The sequence below is a fragment of the Triticum urartu genome, chromosome 4 (genome assembly GCF_003073215.2).
Source record: "Triticum urartu cultivar G1812 chromosome 4, Tu2.1, whole genome shotgun sequence".
In the NCBI taxonomy this organism is placed as follows: domain Eukaryota; kingdom Viridiplantae; phylum Streptophyta; class Magnoliopsida; order Poales; family Poaceae; genus Triticum; species Triticum urartu.
Genome location: NC_053025.1, coordinates 601,104,650 through 601,128,886, shown reverse-complemented (window position 1 = coordinate 601,128,886; position 24,237 = coordinate 601,104,650). Strand labels below are relative to the sequence as shown.

General features: G+C 44.8%; 2 protein-coding genes across 4 annotated transcripts; one reads left to right on the top strand and one right to left on the bottom strand.

Moving 5' to 3' along the window:
• The first annotated feature begins 12,282 nt into the window (after window positions 1-12,282).
• On the top strand, window positions 12,283-17,690 carry LOC125553064 (post-GPI attachment to proteins factor 3-like). 2 transcript variants are annotated; one of them, XM_048716818.1, is made up of 6 exons: window positions 12,283-12,673; window positions 12,808-13,064; window positions 16,191-16,455; window positions 16,549-16,748; window positions 16,831-17,018; window positions 17,141-17,690. In XM_048716818.1, exons 2-6 carry the CDS (start codon window positions 12,958-12,960, stop codon window positions 17,425-17,427), a joined length of 1,047 nt encoding a protein of 348 aa, XP_048572775.1. In that variant the 5' UTR covers window positions 12,283-12,673; window positions 12,808-12,957; the 3' UTR covers window positions 17,428-17,690. The 2 variants fall into 2 exon arrangements, with proteins under 2 accessions (XP_048572775.1, XP_048572774.1); XM_048716817.1 differs by lacking the exons at window positions 12,283-12,673; window positions 12,808-13,064 and adding an exon at window positions 13,108-14,927.
• Window positions 17,691-17,835: 145 nt separating this feature from the next.
• Window positions 17,836-23,323, bottom strand: LOC125553063 (G-type lectin S-receptor-like serine/threonine-protein kinase At1g34300). Of its 2 annotated transcripts, XM_048716816.1 has the most exons (3): window positions 23,126-23,287; window positions 22,838-22,963; window positions 17,836-19,465 (listed from the first exon to the last, which is right to left on the bottom strand). In XM_048716816.1, exon 3 carries the CDS (start codon window positions 19,251-19,253, stop codon window positions 17,976-17,978), a length of 1,278 nt encoding a protein of 425 aa, XP_048572773.1. In that variant the 5' UTR covers window positions 19,254-19,465; window positions 22,838-22,963; window positions 23,126-23,287; the 3' UTR covers window positions 17,836-17,975. The 2 variants fall into 2 exon arrangements, 1 of the variants encoding a protein (XP_048572773.1); XR_007303894.1 differs by lacking the exon at window positions 17,836-19,465 and adding an exon at window positions 21,667-22,066 and having other exon boundaries at window positions 22,838-23,323.
• Window positions 23,324-24,237: the final 914 nt, after the last annotated feature.

Genomic DNA, 24,237 nt, shown 5'->3' with positions numbered 1-24,237 from the left:
CTGGTGGCCCCGCAGACGACCCCCTGATACTATAAAATCACGTATTTTCAGAAAAAAAAACAGGGAGAAAGAATTATCGCGATCCACGAGATGGAGCCGTCACCAAGCCCTGTTCTTCCTCGGGAGGGCAGATCTGGAGTCCGTTTGGGGCTCCGGAGAGGGGGATCTTCGTTCTTCATCATCACCAACCCTTCTCCATCGCCAATTCCATGATGCTCCCCACCGAGAGTGAGTAATTCCTTCATAGGCTCGCTGGTCGGTGAGGAGTTGGATGAGATTCATCATGTAATCGAGTTAGTTTTGTTAGGGCCTGATCCCTAGTATCCACTATGTTCTTATATTGATGTTGCTATGCCTTTTGTTATGCTTAATGCTTGTCACTTTGGGCCCGAATGCCATGATTTCAGATCTGAACCGTTTATGTTATCATCATTATATCCATGTTCTAGATCCGATCTTGCAAGTTATAGTCACCTACTACGGTTATGATCCGACAACCCCGGAGTGACAACAACCGGGCCCACTCTCGCTGATGACCGTAGTTTGAGGAGTTCATGTATTCACCGCGTGTTATTGCTATGTTCCGATTCTCTATTAAAAGAGAGGCCTTAATATCCCTTAGTTTCCAATATGGACCTGTTGGAAATATGCCCTAGAGGCAATGATAAAATGGTTATTATTATATTTCCTTGTTCATGATATAATTGTCTATTGTTCATGCTATAATTGTGTTATCCGGAAATCGTAATACATGTGTGAATACATAGACCACAACATGTCCCTAGTGAGCCTCCAGTTGATTAGCTCGTTGATCAATAGATGGTCATGGTTTCCTGACCATGGACATTGGATGTCATTGATAACGGGATCACATCATCAGGAGAATGATGTGATGGACAAGACCCAATCCTAAGCATAGCACAAGATCGTGTAGTTCGTCTGCTAGAGCTGAATGTTAAGTATCATTTCCTTAGACCATGAGATTGTGCAACTCCCGGATACCATAGGAGTGCTTTGGGTGTACCAAACGTCACAACGTAACTGGGTGACTATAAAGGTGCACTACAGGTATCTCCGAAAGTGTCTGTTGGGTTGGCATGAATCGAGACTGGGATTTGTCACTCCGTATGGCGGAGAGGTATCTCTGGGCCCACTTGGTAATGCATCATCATAATGAGCTCAGTGTGACTAAGTAGTTGGTCACGGGATCGTGCATTACGGCACGAGTAAAGTGACTTGCCGGCAACGAGATTGAACAAGGTATTGGGATACCGACGATCGAATCTCGGGCAAGTAACGTACCGATTGACAAAGGGAATTGTATACGGGATTGCTTGAATCCTCGACATCGTGGTTCATCCGATGAGATCATCGTGGAACATGTGGGAGTCAACATGGGTATCCAGATCCCGTTGTTGGTTATTCACCGGAGAGTTTTCTCGGTCATGTTTGCATGGTTCCCGAACCTGTAGGGTCTACACACTTAAGGTTCGATGACGCTAGGGTTATTAGGAAGACTTTTATGTGATTACCGAATGTTGTTCGGAGTCCCGGATGAGATCCCGGACATCATGAGGAGTTCCGGAATGGTCCGTAGGTGAAGATTTATATGTAGGAAGTTGTCATACGGTCACCGGAAAGGTTCGGGGCATATCGGTATTGTACCGGGGCCACCGGAGGGGTTCCGGGGGTCCACCGGGCGGGGCCACCTCTCTCGAAGGGCCTAATGGGCTGTAGAGGAAAGGGAACCAGCCCTACATGGGCTGGGCGCATCCCCCCTTGGGCCCATGCGCCTAGGGTTGGGGGGGAACCCTAAGGGGGCGCCCCCCTTGCTTGGGGGGCGAGCCCCCTCCCCTTGGCCGCCACCCCCCCTCTAGATCTCATCTAGAGGGGCCTGGCCCCCTTCCTCCTTCCCCTATATATAGAGGGGCAAGGGGAGGGCTGCACACAACATCCAAGGTGCAGCCCCTCCCCTCCCCAACACCTCTCCTCCTGCGCAAGAGCTTGGCGAAGCCCTGCCGGAGTACTGCAGCTCCACCACCACCACGTCGTCGTGCTGCTGTTGGAGCCCTCTTCCTCAACCTCTCCCTCCTCCTTGCTGGATCAAGGCACGGGAGATGTCCTCGCTCCATACGTGTGTTGAACGCGGAGGTGCCGTCTGTTCGGCCCTAGGATCTTCGGTGATTTAGATCACGACGAGTACGAATCCATCAACCCCGTTCTCTTGAACGCTTCCGCTCGCGATCTACAAGGGTATGTAGATGCACTCCTCTCCCCTCGTTGCTAGATGACTCCATAGATTGATCTTGGTGATGCGTAGAAAATTTTAAATTTCTGCTACGTTCCCCAACAGTGGCATCATGAGCTAGGTCTATGCATAGTTTCTATGCATGAGTAGAACACAAGTTGTTGTGGGCGTCGATTTTGTCAATTTACTTGCCGTTACTAGTGTTATCTTGATTCGGCGGCATCGTGGGATGAAGCGGCCCGGACCGACCTTACACGTACGCTTACGTGAGACTGGTTCCACCAACTGACATGCACTAGTTGCATAAGGTGGCTAGCGGGTGTCTGTCTGTCCCACTTTAGTCGGATCGGATTCGATGAAAAGGGTCCTTATGAAGGGTAAATAGAAATTGGCATATCACGTTGTGGTTTTGGCGTAGGTAAGAAACGTTCTTGCTAGAAACCTATAGCAGCCATGTAAAAATTTGCAACAACAATTAGAGGACGTCTAACTTGTTTTTGCAGCATATGTCGTGTGATGTGATATGGCCAAAAGGATGTGATGAATGATATATGTGATGTATGAGATAGATCATGTTCTTGTAATAGGAATCACGACTTGCATGTCGATGAGTATGACAGCCGGCAGGAGCCATAGGAGTTGTCTTAATTTATTTATGACCTGCGTGTCAACTTATACGTCATGTAATTACTTTACTTTATCAGTAACCGTTAACCATAGTAGTAGAAGTAATAGTTGACGAGACAACTTCATGAAGACACGATGATGGAGATCATGGTGTCATGCCGGTGACGACGATGATCATGGCGCCCTGAAGATGGAGATCAAAAAGGAGCAAAATGATATTGGCCATATCATGTCACTATTTGATTGCATGTGATGTTTATCATGTTTTACATCTTATTTTCTTAGAACGACGGTAGCATAAATAAGATGATCCCTCGCAATAATTTCAAGAAAGTGTTCCCCCTAACTGTGCACCGTTGCTAAGGTCCATTGTTCCGAAGCACCACATGATGATCGGGTGTGATAGGTTCTAACGTTCGCATACAACGGGTGTAAGCCAGATTTACACACGTAAAACACTTAGGTTGACTTGACGAGCCTAGCATGTACAGACATGGCCTCGGAACACGGAAGACCGAAAGGTCGAACATGAGTCGTATGGAAGATAGGATCAACATGAAGATGTTCACCGATGATGACTAGTCCGTCTCACGTGATGAACGGACACGGCCTAGTTGAATCGGATCATGTATCACTTAGATGACTAGAGGGATGTCTATCTGAGTGGGAGTTCATTAAATAATTTGATTAGATGAACTTAATTATCATGAACTTAGTCTAAAATCTTTACAATATGTCTTGTAGATCAAATGGCCCACGCTAATGTTGTCCTCAAGTTCAACGCGTTCCTAGAGAAAACCAAGCTGAAAGACGATGGTAGCAACTATACGGACTGGGTCCAGAACTTGAAGATCATCCTCATAGCTGCCAAGAAAGCATATGTCCTTGAAGCACCGCTAGGTGAAGCACCACCCCCAGCAAACCAAGATGTTATGAACGCTTGGCAGTCCCGTGCTGATGATTACTCCCTGGTTCAGTGCGGCATGCTTTACAGCTTAGAACCAGGGCTCCAGAAGCGTTTTGAGCAACACGGAGCATATGAGATGTTCCAAGAGCTAAAAATGGTTTTCCAAGCTCATGCCCGGGTCGAGAGATATGAAGTCTCCGACAAGTTCTACAGTTGTAAGATGGAGGAGAATAGTTCCGTCAGCGAGCACATACTCAAAATGTCTGGGTTGCACAACCGCTTGTCTCAGCTGGGAGTTAATCTCCCGGATGATGCGGTCGTTGAAAGAATCCTTCAGTCGCTCCCACCTAGCTACAAGAGCTTTGTGATGAACTTCAATATGAAGGGGATGGAAAAGACCATTCCTGAGGTATATTCAATGCTGAAATCAGCGGAGGTGGAAATCAAAAAGGAACATCAAGTGTTGATGGTGGATAAAACCACTAAGTTCAAGAAAGGCAAGGGTAAAAAGAACTTCAAGAAGGACGACAAGGGAGTTGCCGCGCCCGGTAAGCAAGCTGCCGGGAAGAAGCCAAAGAATGGACCCAAGCCCGAGATTGAGTGTTTTTATTGCAAGGGAAGTGGTCACTGGAAGCGGAACTGCCCCAAGTACTTAGCGGACAAGAAGGCCGGCAACACCAAAGGTATATGTGATATACATGTTATTGATGTGTACCTTACCAGTACTCGTAGTAGCTCCTGGGTATTTGATACCGGTGCGGTTGCTCATATTTGTAACTCAAAACAGGAGATGTGGAATAAGCGGAGACTGGCGAAGGACGAGGTGACGATGCATGTCGGGAATGGTTCCAAGGTCGATGTGATCGCCGTCGGCACGCTACCTCTACATTTACCTACGAGATTAGTTTTAAACCTCAATAATTGTTATTTAGTGCCAACTTTGAGCATGAACATTGTATCAGGATCTCGTTTAATACGAGATGGCTACTCATTTAAATCCGAGAATAATGGTTGTTCTATTTATATGAGAGATATGTTTTATGGTCATGCCCCGCTGGTCAATGGTTTATTCTTATTTAATCTCGAACGTGATGTTACACATATTCATAGTGTGAGTACCAAAAGATGTAAGGTTGATAATGATAGTTCCACATACTTGTGGCACTGCCGCCTTGGTCACATTGGTGTCAAACGCATGAAGAAACTCCATGCAGATGGACTTTTGGAGTCTCTTGATTATGAATCATTTGACACGTGCGAACCATGCCTCATGGGCAAAATGACCAAGACTCCGTTCTCCGGAACAATGGAGCGAGCAACCAACTTATTGGAAATCATACATACTGATGTGTGCGGTCCAATTTGTGTTGAGGCTCGCGGTGGCTATCGTTATGTTCTCACCCTCACTAATGACTTGAGTAGATATGGGTATGTCTACTTAATGAAACACAAGTCTGAGACCTTTGAAAAGTTCAAGGAATTTTAGAGTGAGGTTGAGAATCAATGTGACAGGAAAATCAAGTTCTTGCGATCAGATCGTGGGGGAGAATATTTGAGTCACGAATTTGGCACGCACTTAAGGAAATGTGGAATAGTTTCACAACTCATGCCGCCTGGAACACCTCAGCGTAATGGCGTGTCCGAACGTCGTAATCGCACTCTATTAGATATGGTGCGATCTATGATGTCTCTTACCGATCTACCGTTGTCATTTTGGGGCTATGCTTTAGAGACCGCCGCATTCACTTTAAATAGGGCACCGTCGAAATCCGTTGAGACGACACCGTATGAATTATGGTTTGGGAAGAAACCTAAGCTGTCGTTTCTAAAAGTTTGGGGATGCGATGCTTACGTGAAGAAACTTCAACCAGAAAAGCTCAAACCCAAATCGGAAAAATGCGTCTTCATAGGATACCCTAAAGAAACTATTGGGTATACCTTCTACCTCAGATCCGAAGGCAAGATCTTTGTTGCCAAGAATGGATCCCTTCTAGAGAAAGAGTTTCTCTCGAAAGAAGTAAGTGGGAGGAAAGTAGAACTTGATGAAGCATTGCCTCTTGAACCGGAGAGTGGCCCAGCTCAGGAAAATGTTCCTGAGGTGCTTGCACCGAGTAGAGAGGAAGTTAATGATGATGATCATGAAACTTCAGATCAAGTTGCTACTAAACTTCGTAGGTCCACAAGGACACGTTCCGCACCAGAGTGGTACAGCAACCCTGTCCTGGAAATCATGTTGTCGGACAATTGTGAACCTTCAAACTATGAAGAAGCCATGGTGGGCCCAGATTCTGACAAATGGCTGGAAGCCATGAAATCTGAGATAGGATCCATGTATGAAAACGAAGTATGGACTTTGACTGACTTGCCCGATGATCGGCGAGCCATAGAAAATAAATGGATCTTTAAGAAGAAGACAGACGCGGATGGTAATGTGACCATCTATAAGGCTCGGCTTGTCGCTAAGGGTTATCGACAAGTTCAAGGGGTTGACTACGATGAGACTTTCTCACCTGCAGCGAAGCTAAAGTCCGTCCGAATCATGTTAGCAATTGCCGCATTCTATGATTATGAGATATGGCAAATGGACGTCAAAACGACATTCCTTAATGGTTTCCTTAAGGAAGAATTGTATATGATACAGCCGGAAGGTTTTGTCGATCCTAAGAATGCTGACAAGGTGTGCAAGCTCCAACGCTCAATCTATGGGCTGGGCAAGCATCTCGGAGTTGGAACATTCGATTTGATGAGATGATCAAAGCGTTTGGGTTTACGCAGACTTATGGAGAAGCCTGTGTTTACAAGAAAGTGAGTGGGAGCTCTGTAGCATTTCTCATATTATATGTGGATGACATACTATTGATGGGAAATGATATAGAATTCTTGGAAATCATAAAGGCCTACTTGAACAAGTGTTTTTCAATGAAGGATCTTAGAGAAGCTGCTTATATATTAGGCATCAAGATCTATAGAGATAGATCGAGACGCCTCATTGGTCTTTCACAGAGTACGTACCTTGACAAGATATTGAAGAAGTTCAATATGGGTCAGTCAAAGAAGGGGTTCTTGCCTGTGTTGCAAGGTATGAGATTGAGCACGGCTCAATGCCCGACCACGGCAGAAGATAGAGAAAAGATGAGTGTCGTCCCCTATGCCTCGGCCATAGGGTCTATTATGTATGCCATGCTGTGTACCAGACCTGATGTAAACCTTGCCGTAAGTTTGGTAGGAAGGTACCAAACTAATCCCGGCATGGAACACTGGACAGCGGTCAAGAATATCCTAAAGTACCTGAAAAGTACTAAGGATATGTTTCTCATTTATGGAGGTGACGAAGAGCTCGTCGTAAAGGGTTATGTCGATGCTAGCTTCGACACAGATCTGGATGACTCCAAGTCACAAACCGGATACGTGTATATTTTGAATGGTGGGGCAGCCAGCTGGTGCAGTTGCAAGCAAAGCGTCGTGGCGGGATCTACATGTGAAGCGGAGTACATGGCAGCCTCGGAGGCAACACAAGAAGCAATCTGGGTAAAGGAGTTCATTACCGACCTAGGAGTTATTCCCAATGCGTCGGGCCCGATGACTCTCTTCTGTGACAACGCTGGAGCTATTGCCCTTGCCAAGGAGCCCAGGTTTCACAGAAAGACCAGACATATCAAGCATCGCTTCAACTCCATTCGTGAAAATGTTCAAAATGGAGACATAGATATTTGTAAAGTGCATACGGACCTGAATGTCGCAGATCCGTTGACTAAACCTCTCCCTCGAGCAAAACAAGATCAACACCAGAACTCTATGGGTGTTTGATTCATCACAATGTAACTAGATTATTGACTCTAGTGCAAGTGGGAGACTGTTGGAAATATGCCCTAGAGGCAATGATAAAATGGTTATTATTATATTTCCTTGTTCATGATAATTGTCTATTGTTCATGATATAATTGTGTTATCCGGAAATCATAATACATGTGTGAATACATAGACCACAACATGTCCATAGTGAGCCTCTAGTTGACTAGCTCGTTGATCAATAGATGGTCACGGTTTCCTGACCATGGACATTGGATGTCATTGATAACGGGATCACATCATCAGGAGAATGATGTGATGGACAAGACCCAATCCTAAGCATATCACAAGATCGTGTAGTTCGTCTGCTAGAGCTTTTCTGAATGTCAAGTATCATTTCCTTAGACCATGAGATTGTGCAACACCCGGATACCGTAGGAGTGCTTTGGGTGTACCAAATGTCACAACGTAACTGGGTGACTATAAAGGTGCACTACAGGTATCTCCCGAAAGTGTCTGTTGGGTTGGCATGAATCAAGACTGGGATTTGTCACTCTGTATGACGGAGAGGTATCTCTGGGCCCACTCGGTGATGCATCATCATAATGAGCTCAGTGTGACTAAGTAGTTGGTCACGGGATCATGCATTACGGCACGAGTAAAGTGACTTTCCGATAACGAGATTGAACGAGGTATTGGGATACCGACGATCGAATCTCGGGCAAGTAACGTACCGATTGACAAAGGGAATTATATACGAGATTGCTTGAATCCTCGACATCATGGTTCATCCGATGAGATCATCGTGGAACATGTGGGAGTCAACATGGGTATCCATATCCCGCTGTTGGTTATTGATCGGAGAGTTGTCTCGGTCATGTCTGCATGGTTCCCGAACCCGTAGGGTCTATACACTTAAGGTTCGATGACGCTAGGGTTATTAGGAAGACTTGTATGTGATTACCGAATGTTGTTCAGAGTCCCGGATGAGATCCCGGACGTCACAAGGAGTTCCAGAATGGTCCGGAGGTGAAGATTTATATATAGGAAGTTGTCATACAGTCACCAGAAAGGTTCGGGGGCATATCGGTATTGTACCGGGGCCACCGGGAGGGGCCACCTCTCTCGGAGGGCCTAATGGGTTGTAGAGGAAAGGGAACCAGCCCTACATGGGCTGGGCGCATCCCCCCTTGGGCCCATGCGCCTAGGGTTGGGGGGAAACCCTAAGGGGGGTGCCCCCCTTGCTTGGGGGGCAAGCCCCCTCCCCTTGGCCGCCCCCCCTCTAGATCTCATCTAGAGGGGGCCGGCCCCCTTCCTCCTTCCCCTATATATAGAGGGGCAAGGGGAGGATGCACACAACATCCAAGGCGCAGCCCCTCCCCTCCCCAACACCTCTCCTCCTCCGCAAGAGCTTGGCGAAGCCCTGCCGGAGTACTGCAGCTCCACCACCACCACGCCATCGTGCTGCTGTTGGAGCCCTCTTCCTCAACCTCTCCTTCCTCCTTGCTGGATCAAGGCACGGGAGACGTCCTCGCTCCGTACGTGTGTTGAACGCGGAGGTGCCGTCCGTTCGGCGCTAGGATCTTCGGTGATTTGGATCACGACGAGTACGACTCCATCAACCCCGTTCTCTTGAACGCTTCCGCTCGCGATCTACAAGGGTATGTAGATGCACTCCTCTCCCCTCGTTGCTAGATGACTCCATAGATTGATCTTGGTGATGCGTAGAAAATTTTAAATTTCTGCTACGTTCCCCAACAGGACCCCCCTGCCATGGGAGGGTAGGACAAAAGATGTCATGTAAGTTCTTTTAATAAATCACGTATGACTATTTACGGAATACATGCCTACATTATATCGATGAACTAGAGCTAGTGTCGTATCGCCCTAGGTTATAACTGTCTCATGATGAATATCATCCAACAAGTCACCGATCCAATGCCTACGAACTTTTCCATATTGTTTCTGCTAAGTTACTACTGCTATCATCATTGTTACACTTGCTACAAAATTACTGCTATCACTATTACTGTTACTATTGCTGCTATCACTACTATCAAACTACTTTGCTACTGATCACTTTGCTGCAGATAATTAATCTCCAGATGTGGTTGAATTGACAACTCAGCTGCTAATACCTTCAAATATTCTTTGGCTTCCATTGTGTCGAATCTATAAATTTGGGTTGAATACTCTACCCTCGAAAACCGTTACGATCCCCTATACTTGTGGGTTATCAATTATTAGCTAAATAAGCAACTGACCTCATGGAAGTGCCCCCTGGTATCCAATTCTATGCCCAAATACGTGTCGAAGCTCCATTATTGCTCCTTCTCATGAGACCTTGAGAGAGCACGTCTCTACCTTCTACTATTGAATGCCATATTTGAGAGGGATTGGAACCCACTTCCGTAGAAAGAATAGTACCAATAGGAAATTAAATAGACTTTATCATCCAAGCACACATGGAATCAAGGCTAGTTAGGATACGCCAAGCTTGTCGAGCCAAAAGAGCGAGGCTAAAAAGTTCGGATGTGTCATTGATCTCCATGATACCCAATGTGATTTCCATTGGCCTTCCTTGCTGCCCCCAAAAAATTGACTGATGAGTTTGTTCATATGTTCACATAATCCCCGAGGTAGTTTGAAACATGACATCGAAAAGATGAGAACTGCTTGTGCCACTGATCTAAAAAGTATCTCCTTGCAAGCGACGGAAATTGCTTTTTTCTACCCATCTATTCACTTTCCCCCACAATCTATCTTTCACATATTTAAAGCTACTTGACTTAAGAGATAAATATTAATATGAGATATAGTTTTGAAGATCCCGTCACGAGAAATCCAACGGGCAAAATGATTCGGTAATTGGATGCACGGTTCCATTGATAAATGCTCCCAATTTTTAAAAAATGTTCTCAAATTTAAAAATTATTCATGAATTTGAAATAATGTTCCCAAATTTCGAATCGGAATTTCAAAAAATGTTCTCAAATTTGAAACAAATGTTCTGAATTTTAAAATGCTCACATATTAAAAAAATTCTCACAAATTGATTTTTTTACATTTCAATAAATGTTCCTATTCAAGAAAATTTGCAAACTTTTCTTGAATTCTAAAAATGTTCGTGATTTCTGAAAAAAAAGTTTCAAAAAATGGCCATGAAACAAAATAATAATAATAACAACTAAAATAATAAAAGAAAAATTAAAAAAGAAACCGAAAAAAAGAAAACCCATAGAACCTTCCCAAAACTGACGGGAAGCACAGAGAAAACCATGCGGACTGGGCTGGCCCAGTATGGTTTGTGGTTGCAAGGGGGTGCATGTTTGGTCGATATCTATAGACCTATGGGGGAGATAGGGACAACGCCGATTGGGAGCTCTCCGGATTTTGTGTATTTTTCTTCAAAATCACTAGTTAAGGGTTACGTCTTGCAAAGTTTACTTCCCCATTTTCTCTGGTTTGACCAATGGGGCACTGCATGTGCATCAGTTGTCGGAACCTGAATTTTTTCCTTTTTTGTATAGATTCATTTTTCCAAGATGTTTTATCTCTTGATCCGTGCGTCCAAATACCAAATCATTTTCAACAATGGATTTCTCATGTTGAAATATCTGAAACTAGATCTCATGCTAATTAGTTTCCACAAAAAAAAATTCCACACAAAAGACAAGAAATAAAAAACTAAGAGCTGAAAAAAAATCCAAATAACAAAATTCAAAAAAAAATAATAAATTATTCATGAAAAAAATGAATACTGAAAAAGGGAAGAGAAAACCCGAAGCCTAGAAGCGTGTTGAGGGGTTTCCCTTTTTTCTGGAAGCACATGATGTGTTTTTCCTCTTTTTTTTGGAGAAGCGCATATACGAAAGTTTGTACTTCCACACAAAGAAAATTTGTGCTTCTCACAAAATCACAAATTTTCTTTCCCTCGAGAAACACAATTGTGCTTCTCGCGGAAGCAAATTTGTGCTTCTCACAAAAACACAATTTTTCTTTCCCTCGGGAAACTTAATTGTGCTTCTCGCGGAAGCAAATATGTGCTTTTCATGAAAACATTTTCCCCTGAAGCATAGCTGTGCTTCACATTTTTTCCCTTCAAAACATCGGAAAAAATAGGCAGAAAACGAAAACAAAAAACCTCCCGGAAAAATCTCATGTTAACCCCAAAAACGTGAATAAAAAAATACATGGAACGCACCCAACACGTAACATGTGGCGACAACTGAACACACTACTTGGCGCACCCTTGGGGGTCCCCGCAAGGGGTAACCTTAGTTAGTTATTTTCTTTTTCTTTCCTGGGTGTGGTGTGGGGGTCTTGACTGAGACCTCCTTTTGTTTATAGGATAGGAATATCATAATAATCGGAAAATCATAGGAAGTGTGATGAAATGTATCTCAATTCCTATAAAAAAATGAATGTCATTTGATGCATAGGTTATGATTTTTTTTCATTTCTCCCAGTCTAATGTTTTTTTCTTTGAAATGTGAAGAATTAGTTTCTATCCTACTGCATAGTAATAATATAATCATTTCCTACAACCCCCCAAAACGAAATTCTTTGAAAATCCTGTGCTATAAAATTCCTACACAATTCGCACAAATCAAAGAAGGCCCGAGTGGGCTTTTTCCCATCAGCCCAAGGGCCCGTCTGGTTAGCGAAAATGGCCGACCCCCAACGAACAAATCAATCAATAGCCCAATCCTTTTTTCATCCTCCTCTCCCATCTCCATCTCCGACTGCGCCGCCACGACCAGGAGCCATCTCCCAGCCTCGCTCACTCCGCCGTCCACCGCCGCCGCGCCGCTCCCCTTCGTCGGCCCTCACCAGAGCCGCCTCCGCCGGCCTCCACCAGACCACCGCCGCTCCCTCCGCTCCGCTCCGTGAGCCCGCCTTTGACCCGGCGGCGAGGACTGCTCCTCTCCTTCCCCGGACGGTTCCTCCCCGTCCCCCGACTCCACCCTCAGCTCTCTGGCTCTCTCAGGCGCCAGGCTAGTCAGCAGCCAGCGGCGAGGCACGGAGGCAAGCCGGCGGCAGCTCGCCGCTTTAGATCTCCACTTCGCCCTCGCAGGCTGCGGCAGCAGCACCCACCCAAGGTACGCTCCTGGTGCCATTGCCTTACTGAAGGTGATCTACAGACTACAGTACAGCTAGCTAATGATTTGATTATTCAATTTTACACTTACTAAAAGCCTAATTCTATCCCTCTGGAACTTGGGAGTTGGAACAGGGCATCAACATTCTCTGTCAATTGGAACTCGTTGCAGTGCTACTCCTTGTCGTCCTCTCCCCTTTACTCCTGGACTGCCGTGGAGTGAAGATCCATCTAGCTGGTTGCGGCGAGGGGTTCGCGGACTCTGACCCAGGCGTGCCATCCGGGATGGCCGGAAGTAGCCTCTGGGTAGTTCGATTGGCTTCCCTTCTTGCAGTCGGATTCGTGGTCGGCTCCGTCAAGGCCAGTCCGGGAGATGCTCATCCGCAGTACAGGTGAGACGAAGCATTGCTGACTCATCCCATGTTGCACATGATGTACCATTGCGCTTGGCTGTCGTTTATTTTCCTATATACCTTATTCCAGGCCTTGCTGGATAAGTTGGTTCTCGAATTTTGTTAGGTTTTCTAATGCGAAAGTGGGCCTAGCTGGGTTTTGGTTGATGCTTATTGCTTGTAATTGTAGTAATTAAGTCTCAGATATATCGGATGCAGTAGCATTGTTCGTCTTCTAAATATATATATCTAGATGCGTAATTGGGTTAATTTCGGCTGATGTTTCGTCATCTTACCTAGTTGGTTAAAAATATTAAATCTCTCTTTCTATCTCCAAACTGTGATATCTTAGCCTTATCGGTATGCATGTACTGGAGTCCACAATTGACTATCCTACAGTTTGATTGAAAATATCTGAATAGGAAAACCAGACACTGTCAATCTAAGATGGTTATTGTTTGACTTCAACTTGACAATGGAATAATAGAACCTTAAAGTATTCCTGTCCGTCAGATGAACAATTAGTCAAGTTTCAGCTACCACACCCTACTTATTCTAGTGTAATTAGTAAATTGGTTCAAAGGTGGATTGACTAAAGTGGATAAAGTGACAAACACTCAAATGGAGGGAATAATATGCGAGAAAATAGTGCCATACATTGAGTTACATAATTTTCAATCCCATTTTAGATGCTTTTGATTAGATGCACAAAGATTAAGTGGTGACACATGATTGGTATTCTTGCCATGGTAGTAAATTAGTCCATCATAATTTCTCCTTCTCTAACTTAATATAAGACATTTGTCAAAAAACGTCTTATATTAAGTTACGGAGGGAGTATTAGATAGACAGAGAGACTGCAGGTCAAACAATTAATTATTGGACTCCAAAAAGAAGGCACACACTCTTTATGAAAGTCAAGTTTGACCATGAATTTAACTAATAAGATTATACCATTAAGTTTGTATCTGAAAGAATTTTCCAATGGTATAATTTTTAAGTTACATGGCTTATGTATTATTGGTCTAATTGGCGGTCAAAGTTAAATCACGAAAAGTGTGGGCGGCATCTTTTTAGAGTTGGAGGGGGAGTACTTACTATATTTCGGGGAAAAACATTAAGCTATACGCGCTTACTTGGTAATTGGTTATCATTGCATGGATATATTTTCTTACCTAAGCTGTGCACAAATGATTCTTCTAGCAAGTGGTTGAACTATACATTGTTAACAAAACATAGTATGTCTTTTTAGACGTTTGTTTGGTTATGAAAATTGTTACAGGCCAACTCATTTTTGCAACAGTTGCTGTGGATCTACCGACCACCTTTAGTAACTGTTGTGGCATCGTTGCCTCAGTTTTTGTTGGAATTTTTTCTTTTTATTGGTCTTGATTTGTGCTACATATTGTAGAACCATTGGTTAGGAGTTATACATTGTGTGAGGGGCTGTACTAGTTTGTGTTCATGAGGTGCTGTCATCTGCCGCCGTCTCATGAATGGCATGTCTGAACAAACCAGTTTAACTATGACACTTGAAGAATTGCATGTGTGTGCAATTGTTCATCTTCATCCTTGTTGAACTCTCTGACCGGAGTCATACTTTCCGATGACTTATTTTTATTTTGGAGTGACATACTACTACATGGTTTGTGGTGCCATTTCATTGCATGGACCGAAATTGCTGTTATTTTCATGCTATTTACATCTATTCCTATTTGAACTGCCGGTGGCGGGAGGGCACGGGAGGAGCGCTTTTGGTGAGGTTATTGGTCGCCTTCGGAGTCGACCTGGGAGTCGTCTGGGAGAGCAGCCTGGGAGGCGTGTTGGGCTTTTCTCTCACATAGCAATTTTACAGGAGTACAGGTGCAAAAACAAGGATTGTGAAGCACAAAAAACTGCATGATTAGTCTGTTGGAGTCTCAAAGCACAGGAAAACAACCCCATCCCTACGCGCATGAGTAGAAACAGTGGTTGGAGGGGGTTTTGATTCCTATTGAATTGTTGAATAGTACCCTGAAATTTCAGGTGGCCATTTCTTTGCTCGGAAGGGTAGGATCAAATTCCAAATGATTTAGGTTTCTCCAATTTCCTATCGATTTCCTTCAATCCAAAGTACCCCTTTGCCATTTACCATAACATTTGTTTAGCTTTATCAATTGTAAATAAAATTGCTCTAGACGCAGTTGAATAGATTCTGCTAAATTGTGGGACAGTGTTAAAGAAATGATTTTAATTAATGTTGTGTTTGCTTGCACATCATCTGTTCTGTAGCTGTCTTGTGACAGTCAGTTGAGGCAACCTGGGTGGTGATAGGATGCCTAGGTCCTCTTGATCAAATTTCAGGATGCAAGAACAAATAGTAAATAATACTCTCTCTGTTTCTAAATACTCCCTCCGTCCCAAAATAAGTGACTCAACTTTGTACTAATATAGACTACATGTAGAGTATATTATTTTGGGGCGGAGGGAGTATAAGTCTTTTTAGAGATTCTAATATAGACTACGTGTAGAGTAAAATTAATGAATCTACACTCTAAAATAGGTCTATATACATCTGTATGTAGTTCATATTGAAATCTCTAAAAGGACTTATATTTAGGAACGGAGGGAGTATCTGATATAATACTATAAATTGAATTTATGTGGCTGCACATTAGGAGATATAGCAGCACAATAGTAGAATGACCCCAATTCTAAACAAAACATTAACAGTGGATTACTGTAAGTCAATAACTAGGCTACACCTGTGAATGATATTTCTTTTCCAGTGCGTGGGTTGTTCATGATTAATTTATAGTATGATTGCAGTAATATTTTTCTTCTAGTATGCTTCCATTTTGTTTGTGCAATCAGTCTACCACCCATAATATCTGGTTTCTGCCTGTCCTTTTTTCCTGCACTCTATGGACTCTTAAAAGTGACTATTAAGTTTGTGGATGTATTTCGTACAAAGTAATTGAGTTCACCATATTTATTTTTTCCTTTTGTATTTTTCTTGACAAAATTTTGAACTGAAAACTGGTTGGGTTCCTGAAATTTGTTCATCTATCGACCTTTCAGTTGCTGTCATTCTGATGTTACACTGTTTAGAAGTTTCTGGTAACTTGCGTTGTGATCAACCTGCAGAACTTGTGTGAAGGAGTGTCAGAATACAGGGATTACTGGAAGTAACATCATCAGCCACTGTCAGTCCCGGGATAACGACAGCACATCTGCTGGAAGTTCTTGGTATACACATGAGCCCCTTTACTTGCAGTGGAAGCAACAGAACTGTATGACAGACTGCCGCTACTACTGCATGATACAAAGAGAAGAGCGACGGCAATTAGGTGGCCTGAGCCCTGTTAAATATCATGGAAAATGGCCCTTCAAACGTGTTTCTGTCTTCCAGGCATGTTTTGGCTTGTATGTTGATGAGTGATACTGGTATTTCACCATGATGACTACCACTACTACATGTCTTAACTTGTTTGCCATTTATCAGGAGCCCCTTTCAGCTGCACTGTCTGCTCTCAACCTATTGACGCACTTCATTGGCTGGCTTTCATTCTTCCTCCAAGTGAATTACAGATTACCTCTTAGACCTCAGACGAAGAGGACATACTACGAATACACTGGCTTGTGGCATATCTATGCAATATTATCACTAAATGCATGGTTCTGGAGCACTATATTCCATACTAGGTGTGCATTTGCTCAAAGCTTGGGCATGCTGTCATAATAGTATTTGATATCTTGCTCAGCAGCATCATTCTTCATTTTGTAGGGATATTGACTTGACCGAGAAAATGGATTACTCTTCAGCTGTGGCCCAACTTGGCTACTCTTTAATCCTTACATTGCTAAGAACTTTCAATGTCAAGGATGAGGCTGGCAGGGTGATGTTTGCTGCACCTATTCTAGCATTCGTTACAACACACATCTTGTATCTTAACTTCTACGAACTTGACTACGGTAAAGTTCCTTTTGCTTGATCGTGTCTTCAGTTTACCTTGGCACCTTGCACATACTTTGCCTTTTGTGTAGAAACATAATATCGATTCATGTGCATCTGCTGCGTTTATTTGCCTTTTCAGGATGGAACATGAAAGTTTGTGTGGCAATGGGTGTTGTTCACATTGTCGCATGGACAACCTGGGCCGTTGTGACCCATCATCCATCACGATTCAAGGTTTGGATCGTCATATTCGGAGGAGCTCTAGCAGTGCTTCTTGAAGTGTATGACTTTCCTCCGTACAAGGGGTATGCTGATGCACATTCGCTGTGGCACGCGAGCACCATTCCTCTCACCTATCTTTGGTGGACCTTCGTTAGAGACGATGCAGAATTCCGCACCTCCACACTTGTTAAGAAGGCCAAGTAGTAGTAAATTAAGGTCAGTATGAATGCTGTTAGCTTGTCCCTCTCTCGAGGTAACACGGGCAGAGGACACACGTGCTGCCATGCCATGCGTCCCCAGAAGCTCGGTGTTCCCTGGATCGATCAGGACTTACCATTCATCTTTCAGCGAAACTCAGCATCTTGTTTATGCGGTATCTTTGGTTCTTGACCTCCAGATTTCTGTTTTGATTGATATCAACAATTGTTTTGTTCTGTAATAGGAAAGGACATAATCTTTTTCGTGTCTGTTGAAATGGTTCACCTCACGGGTTTCAATGCTTATATAAACCTTAGCATTGCAGTCAAAGACGAGATAGCAGCCAGAAGTTCTGAATTTCACTTCCTTGGGGAATTTTCCACTCGGACGCTCATTTCTTCCCTATTAACGTAAAAGGGTGTTATTTTACTTCTCTGAACCCACAAAGTTCTGCAACGGCTGCCAAGCTTTGCTAGTAGTACAGTAGTAGTGTATGGTTTTACAGAAGAAGGAAAAATCATCCATGGAGGCTGGAGGTCCCCGGCGACGACGCGTTAGTGCCCGGCGACGACAGCCGGACTGGGGAGGCCGGGGAAGCAGACCTTGATGAAAGACGCGCTGGGGAGCGACGCCGACTGGTAGGCGCTGACGAAGTTGGACACCTTGAGCCAGCAGAGGCCGGAGCCGTCGGAAAGCGTGGTGGCGCCGACGCAGGAGCGGCTGGCGAGGCAGTCGAGGCGGCATGCCGTGATGCCGACGTAGAACTGCTCGATCGCGATCTCCGGCGGGTAGGTGAGGAACTGCGTGTTGTCGAGCTGGAGCATGGTGGAGTTGCCCGGGCAGTTCTGGAGCTCGGTCTTGCGCTTGCACCCGCTGCGGGGGTTGGCGGCGTCGTTGAGCTCGAAGTTCCGCGACGGGCAGCCGCAAACCGGCGACGTGCGGTTGTAGCTGCACACGCCCATGTTGCCGCAGTAGCCGAACACCTGGCATTGGTCCGCCACCGCCGACCACTGCTCCGTCGCCGTGCCGCTGCCGCGCCCGGCGCTGTAGGCGCGGAAGTTGCCGTCCGAGTCGAGGCGCAAGAAGCGCAACATGTCGTCGCTCTCGCCGTAGTTGCTGCTGTAGGCGACCACGACGGGGTTGACGAGGGAGCCGTCGTTGAGGGAGACGATGCCGTTGGTCTGCATCGTGAGCGTGACTGTCTTGTTGGCGGTGAAGGAGTTGTTGTAGCCCTTATTGAAGTAGGTGACGGGGGCGGCGCCGGCGCTGGCCCAGCTGAGCGTGAGGTTGCCGGACCTATCGACGGCGAAGACGTAGGGGCCGGAGGTGAGGTTCATGCAGGAGGTGAAGCTCTGCGACATGACCACGGTGTCCGTCGGGTGGTCAAATGACTGCCACACGACGCGCCCCCTGGAATTCTTGAGCACGAGGTTGCCGCTCTCTTGCAGGGCGGCGGCGGCGACGCCCTGGCCGGCGGTGCCGGACGACCATAGCACGGCCCCGGATCCTTTGACCAGTTGCAGATCGCCGGAGGACGAGAGGCGGAGCGAGCCCCTCGAATCCACGGCCGCGCCGGCTCCGGCGGACCAGATGGGGACGCCGCCGGCATAGGTGACCGCGGCCACGAAGAGCGACCGGGAGGTCGGGGACGGCGCGAAGCCGAGGGAGACGGTGGAGTTGGGCGACGACCACGAGGTCGAATTGGCCGCCGGCGAGAGGGAGGAGCCTAGGGGCATGTCCGCGCCATGGGACAGGAAGGAGAGGAGCAAGAAGCAGCAGCAGAGGACAGCAAGATCCGCTCCGGCTCCGGGATCTCCCCGTAGAGGCCGCATCTTTCTTCGACGGCGGCGAGGAAGAAGACCCCGGATTCCTCCGTGGTGGTGGTTGCACCGGAAGAGGCTAGCTGCGGGGGCTACGTAGCTCGGCTTCCCATATCATGGCGTCTTCCCTCGGCTATATAGCAGAGTCTCCACGGCCAATTAGCTGCTGACAATTCCCTGATTTTCCTTGATGGGCGTCTCCCTCAATCTTTGTCATGTCGCTCCTGTGTATGACCAAAAATTCAAAGACTATTCAGAACAATAGAATTGTAAAACATATTTTTGCTTATCCAACAGAAGTCACATACATTTCATATTTTTGGGGCATTTTTATTGATTTTTAAAATTATTTCAGTGATATTTAAAAACATTATTATCAATTCATTTTTATTTATTTTAGCGACTTCTAGTTCTTTCATCAAATATAGAAATAGATTCATACATATTCATAAATGTCAATTAGTTTGGGACATGAATTTTTGAAACATGGTTCTACACGCACAGCTAGAACAATAAAATTGAAAAAATACTTGAAAAATAAAATAAATCTGTAGCATTTTCTAACATAAATAGTCGACTGCTATGCTCGCGTGTGAAGTTTCACGAAGAAATGACATCCGTGGTAATCTTGGTAAAAATTGACAAAATCAAAACTATATTAAAAGAACATTGTTTGGTGAATAGTAAGGTCTTAGTTATATTTGCTTTACTTCACGCGTGAGTAGAATGGTATACCAAGTTTGGTACCCAAAAAAATAAGAACTTTTTTTCCTACCACTTTCTCTAAATGTACTATTCGCGTGGATGAACGGGGAAACATGTTAACCTTGGTGTTTTCGATTATTTTGGTCATAATTCTACCAATTTTAGAAAAAATCAATCCTTAAACAATTTCAAAAAAATTACATGGATATTTAATAAAAAATTAATTATTGAAGTCAAACTGCAATCAATTTCACAGACATTTCATATGTGCTTATGAGTGAACCTATTTGTGCATGTAAGTTAATACCTTTTTATGCGATTTTAGATATTGCATGCACGCCTTGCTATGTAGGAGAGAAATCGATAAAGTAGCCAGTGTACGTATGGCCAAGTTTCCATAGATTTATTTTCAGTGGCCTTTGATTTTGTATTGCCTCTTCTAGTTTTACTTCGCGTTTATAGTTTATCTTTGCTCTATCCGGGACACAAAGAATCTGATGAACAATAAAATCAGAAAAATAGCAAAAAAAGATAAATTAAAAAAACTTCTGAACTTTTTTGTGACGAACGTTGACAAATGTTTTGTGTGCTTGATTTTTTTTATGATAAAATGTTTTATGCAAAGAAGGACTTGTATTAACGAATAATGCTTTCTGTGCACGGCGTCCATTGGTGGACCACACAACCGCAGTTATGACGCTGTGTATATGTTTCGTTTCCTGCTATATGAATGCATGTATTACAAACGTTAGCGCCCCGTACTGGCACACCTGGGCCACCGGATCGAGTGCCAGGTTTGGCACGAGGTAGAAACCTTGAGCGACAGAGTACCATGAGTCCATGAGCCGGCACAAGAAGCAAGCTACTGGTTCGTTTGAAATCTTTTAAAAGACGCCATTGTTTTGATCTAACTCGCTGAACGTGCATTATGAAACAAATCAATCAGTACCATTTTGTGAAGAAAAAAAATGCGTGCTGTGGTTGGGAGTGATTAGGCGCCATTAGGACATTCAAAATTACTGCAGCAGTACCAGTCAACTAACAAAACTAAAGCTAGGCGACCAACTATTTTAAGCTTGAGCATTAGTGGGGAGTATTAACGCATGCAACAGTGGTTGACTACTATACCTACCCCAGTAAGGCATGCATGGCTGAAATCAAAATGACGGTCAGGACATTATTTAGGCGGATTACTTGCTAATTCGGCTTCCAAACAGAGGAGTACGTACTACTTTGGCTCCCGAACAGAGCAGTACCAGCAGCTTGAGTTGGTGGGCTGCATGCAGAAATTAATCGTCCGTCTTGTACGAGAACCAGGATCGTCGACTAAACCAGAACCATACCGTCAATTTTACAAGTAATTCCCCACAAAAAAGCAATTCTGTTTTTGTTTGAACTGATCAACCAAGGTTTGAAGCACTTCATAAGCAAGAAGCGCCAGCACATATTTTATCAGACCAGAGGTCTTAAGCAAGAACTGTACGTTTGCAAAGAAATTAGACAGTTTTTTCGAACTTGATCCGAACCAGGACTGGAGTGATTCAGCAACAAGTGCCAGTAGTGGAACATCAAACCAGTCTATCTAATCCTGATACATAGTTTCAAACCTGTCAGATATGGAACAAATAATTAAAAGATATCGTGTTTTTCTTGTGGGTTAACACTCAACACACCAGATTCAGATTCAAATTTTGAATCTGCGTTCCAATAAACAGTCAAGTGAAAAAATTAACTGCTCACTGCATATACCAAAATTTAACAAGTAGCAGTACAGCCTGGAAACAGTGTTGGCCCCCAGCGGCAGATTGGGGGCAATATTGACACGCTCCATTCTCCCTATTCTACCCAACCGCCCAACAATTACTGTTCTTCTTCCCCGAGTCAGACGCACACCCACCAGAACACCACAACCCGCCGGAAAGAAACTCGCCCCTGCAATAGCACGCCGAAAGGCCACGGCTTCGGCCTGGAAAATCTGCAAGTGAAATCCCTTCCTCCAACTATCCAAATTTGATTTTGTTTGTTGAAGGAGACCAGCCTGGAAAATACGCCCGCATGCATCGCCCTTCAAATCATTGCTTTCGAAAACATCTCCATTATCGAGAAGAACCATCCAATATCTGGCTCATTGTTTTTGCAACCATTTTTTAGACGTTTTGCACTTAGTTACAAAAGAACAAATTCTAGGAATAAGTACCTCAAAAACATAGGGAATAAAGTATTAATCAACTTCAAAACAGTAGTAACACGGATGGAATCCTGTAGGGGAAAACAATATGCACACCAAAAAAAACATGCAAGCAAGAAACAGAAGGGGGGAATACAAGACAAGGGAAGATCGGTGAACCAAATAATTCAAAAAATGAACTGCCCATGGAGAGAAAAAAGAAAGATTTGACTGCAAACAAAATGCACTGCCCATGAAGAGAAAAAAGAATTTGACTAGAGTTTCTGCATGCCCGGCAAATCCAACCAACGGACCACCTCCCGTTATACAATCTGGCTAGTGGCCAAGCAGCAAGAATTTTCAGAAGGGGGGAGTTCAACAACAGTTCACATAATGGCCAGCGACGTCCATCGCCATGGAAATGGATCTAGCAAAAGACCCGCTTAGAAGAACTTGAGGTGACCTCCACTTCACGGGAGCACATCAGCCACGGAGGAGATGGGAGACGACGAGATGATCCGCTGGCCGGCAGGTCGGCTGCTCCCGCAAGGCCGCAACCCACCCGGATCAAATCAAAGAAATAAATGGAGCAAAATTTGATACATGCAAAGCTAGCACCTATGGACAAGAACAGCCATGGATTCAAAACCATCCATGGAGGAAAAGATTCCAATAGAACACATAAACTGGCCATGACGAGGCGACATGATGGGAAAGAACTCACCTGATCGGAGCTCGCGAGGTGGACGACGGTCTCCCTGCCACTGGATCTGGAGTTTCGACCCTTCCGTGTTGACTGCTTCCGGTGGATCTGTGCGAAACTTAATGGAATCGGCGGCGGCACCAAGTCCTGCTTGAGAGACACGAGGACCTTGCCGCAGTCAGTTCGCGGTGGTGCCGGTACACTGAAGGAGAGCAGAGCATTGGCGTGGTGCCGGAGCCGAGATTGAATGTGGCCGCGCCGTTTTCCAGGCCGCGGCTAGGAGTGTGCGTCGTCGGTGGAAACGCTCACCCAGCGGATTTGCACCAAGAATGGCTTAGCGACGCTGGTCGTCGGCTCGTCGCCGGCAACCACCAGAGCGCCGCACACCATGGGAAAGAAAAGGGAGAGAGAGAGAGCTCGTTTCATGTCCACGCAAAATTTGTTTCATATCAGACGAGGCTCGTTTTGTGCCGGCACATATCCCCGTCCGCGGAAGGCGACCCGATGCACGCGTCTTGGACCGCTTGCGTACGAACAAACAAACTAATACGATGTGTATATGCTTGTACAACTGTTCAATATCCCAGACCGGTACTGATAGTTACCATCTCAAAGCGTGAACGCACGCGCAAGATACCGTGCACACATGCCGCCGTGAGTAGAAACTCCGTTCTATTGTATTAAAGGTTTCACAAACAAGATTCACAATTGTTTTTTTCATTTGTATCAAGTTTTACTGTTCATTCAAGCTCATTTGAGGCCAGGAACAAAAGAAGACTTTCGCTCTATCCAATTCTTCTTCTTCTTATGCGACATTTCTTAGCTCAGCGGTGCTTTAATGATCTCTTGCCAGTGTTAGAGTTTATTTTCGTTGGCTGTGGAGACTATAAGGATGCCGAACGACGACATGTTCATGCCATTGAAGGTTTGAGCAAGGCTGGTTGGTGCTGCAACATGACAACATTGATGGCTACATGTAGACGGGGTGGCAAAAGACAACAATGGTCCGACACCAATGATTGGACCATCTACAAGGATTTGGGAGGAGGGTTGGGGCATGGAAAATTACTCTACAAAGCGGGGCAAAAAAGGGATGGTGGTGGCGCACCATGCTTTGATAGGCAACTTAAGAAAACCCAAACAAATTGTACATTGAAAGTTGTGTTAGCATAGGAAAAAAAATTTGTTGTACACATAATTTGCATATATCTTTTTTTTCTCATACGAACCAATCGGCCCATAACACCACGTGGAAGACAAGTGAACAGGCAAATTCTAGATGCGCTTAATCACTTACTTTTCCAGCTAAAATCTAGACCCCTTGCCTTGCATATACCAAAAATCAAGCAAAGATACCAAGAAGGTCACCGTGTCTTTGGACCAGAAGAAACGACTGATCGAGCATGGCCGGTGAGCTCAAG

Bases quoted from the DNA above. Each gene is read 5' to 3' on its own strand.
- LOC125553064 (XM_048716817.1), top strand. From the start codon at position 14,671: ATGACTTATTTTTATTTTGGAGTGACATACTACTACATGGTTTGTGGT. The intron at 16,749-16,830 runs GTGTGCATTTGC...TTCATTTTGTAG, and splicing joins AGCACTATATTCCATACTAG to GGATATTGACTTGACCGAGA. The intron at 17,019-17,140 runs GTAAAGTTCCTT...TTGCCTTTTCAG, and splicing joins CTTCTACGAACTTGACTACG to GATGGAACATGAAAGTTTGT.
- LOC125553063 (XM_048716816.1), bottom strand. From the start codon at position 19,253: ATGCGGCCTCTACGGGGAGATCCCGGAGCCGGAGCGGATCTTGCTGTC.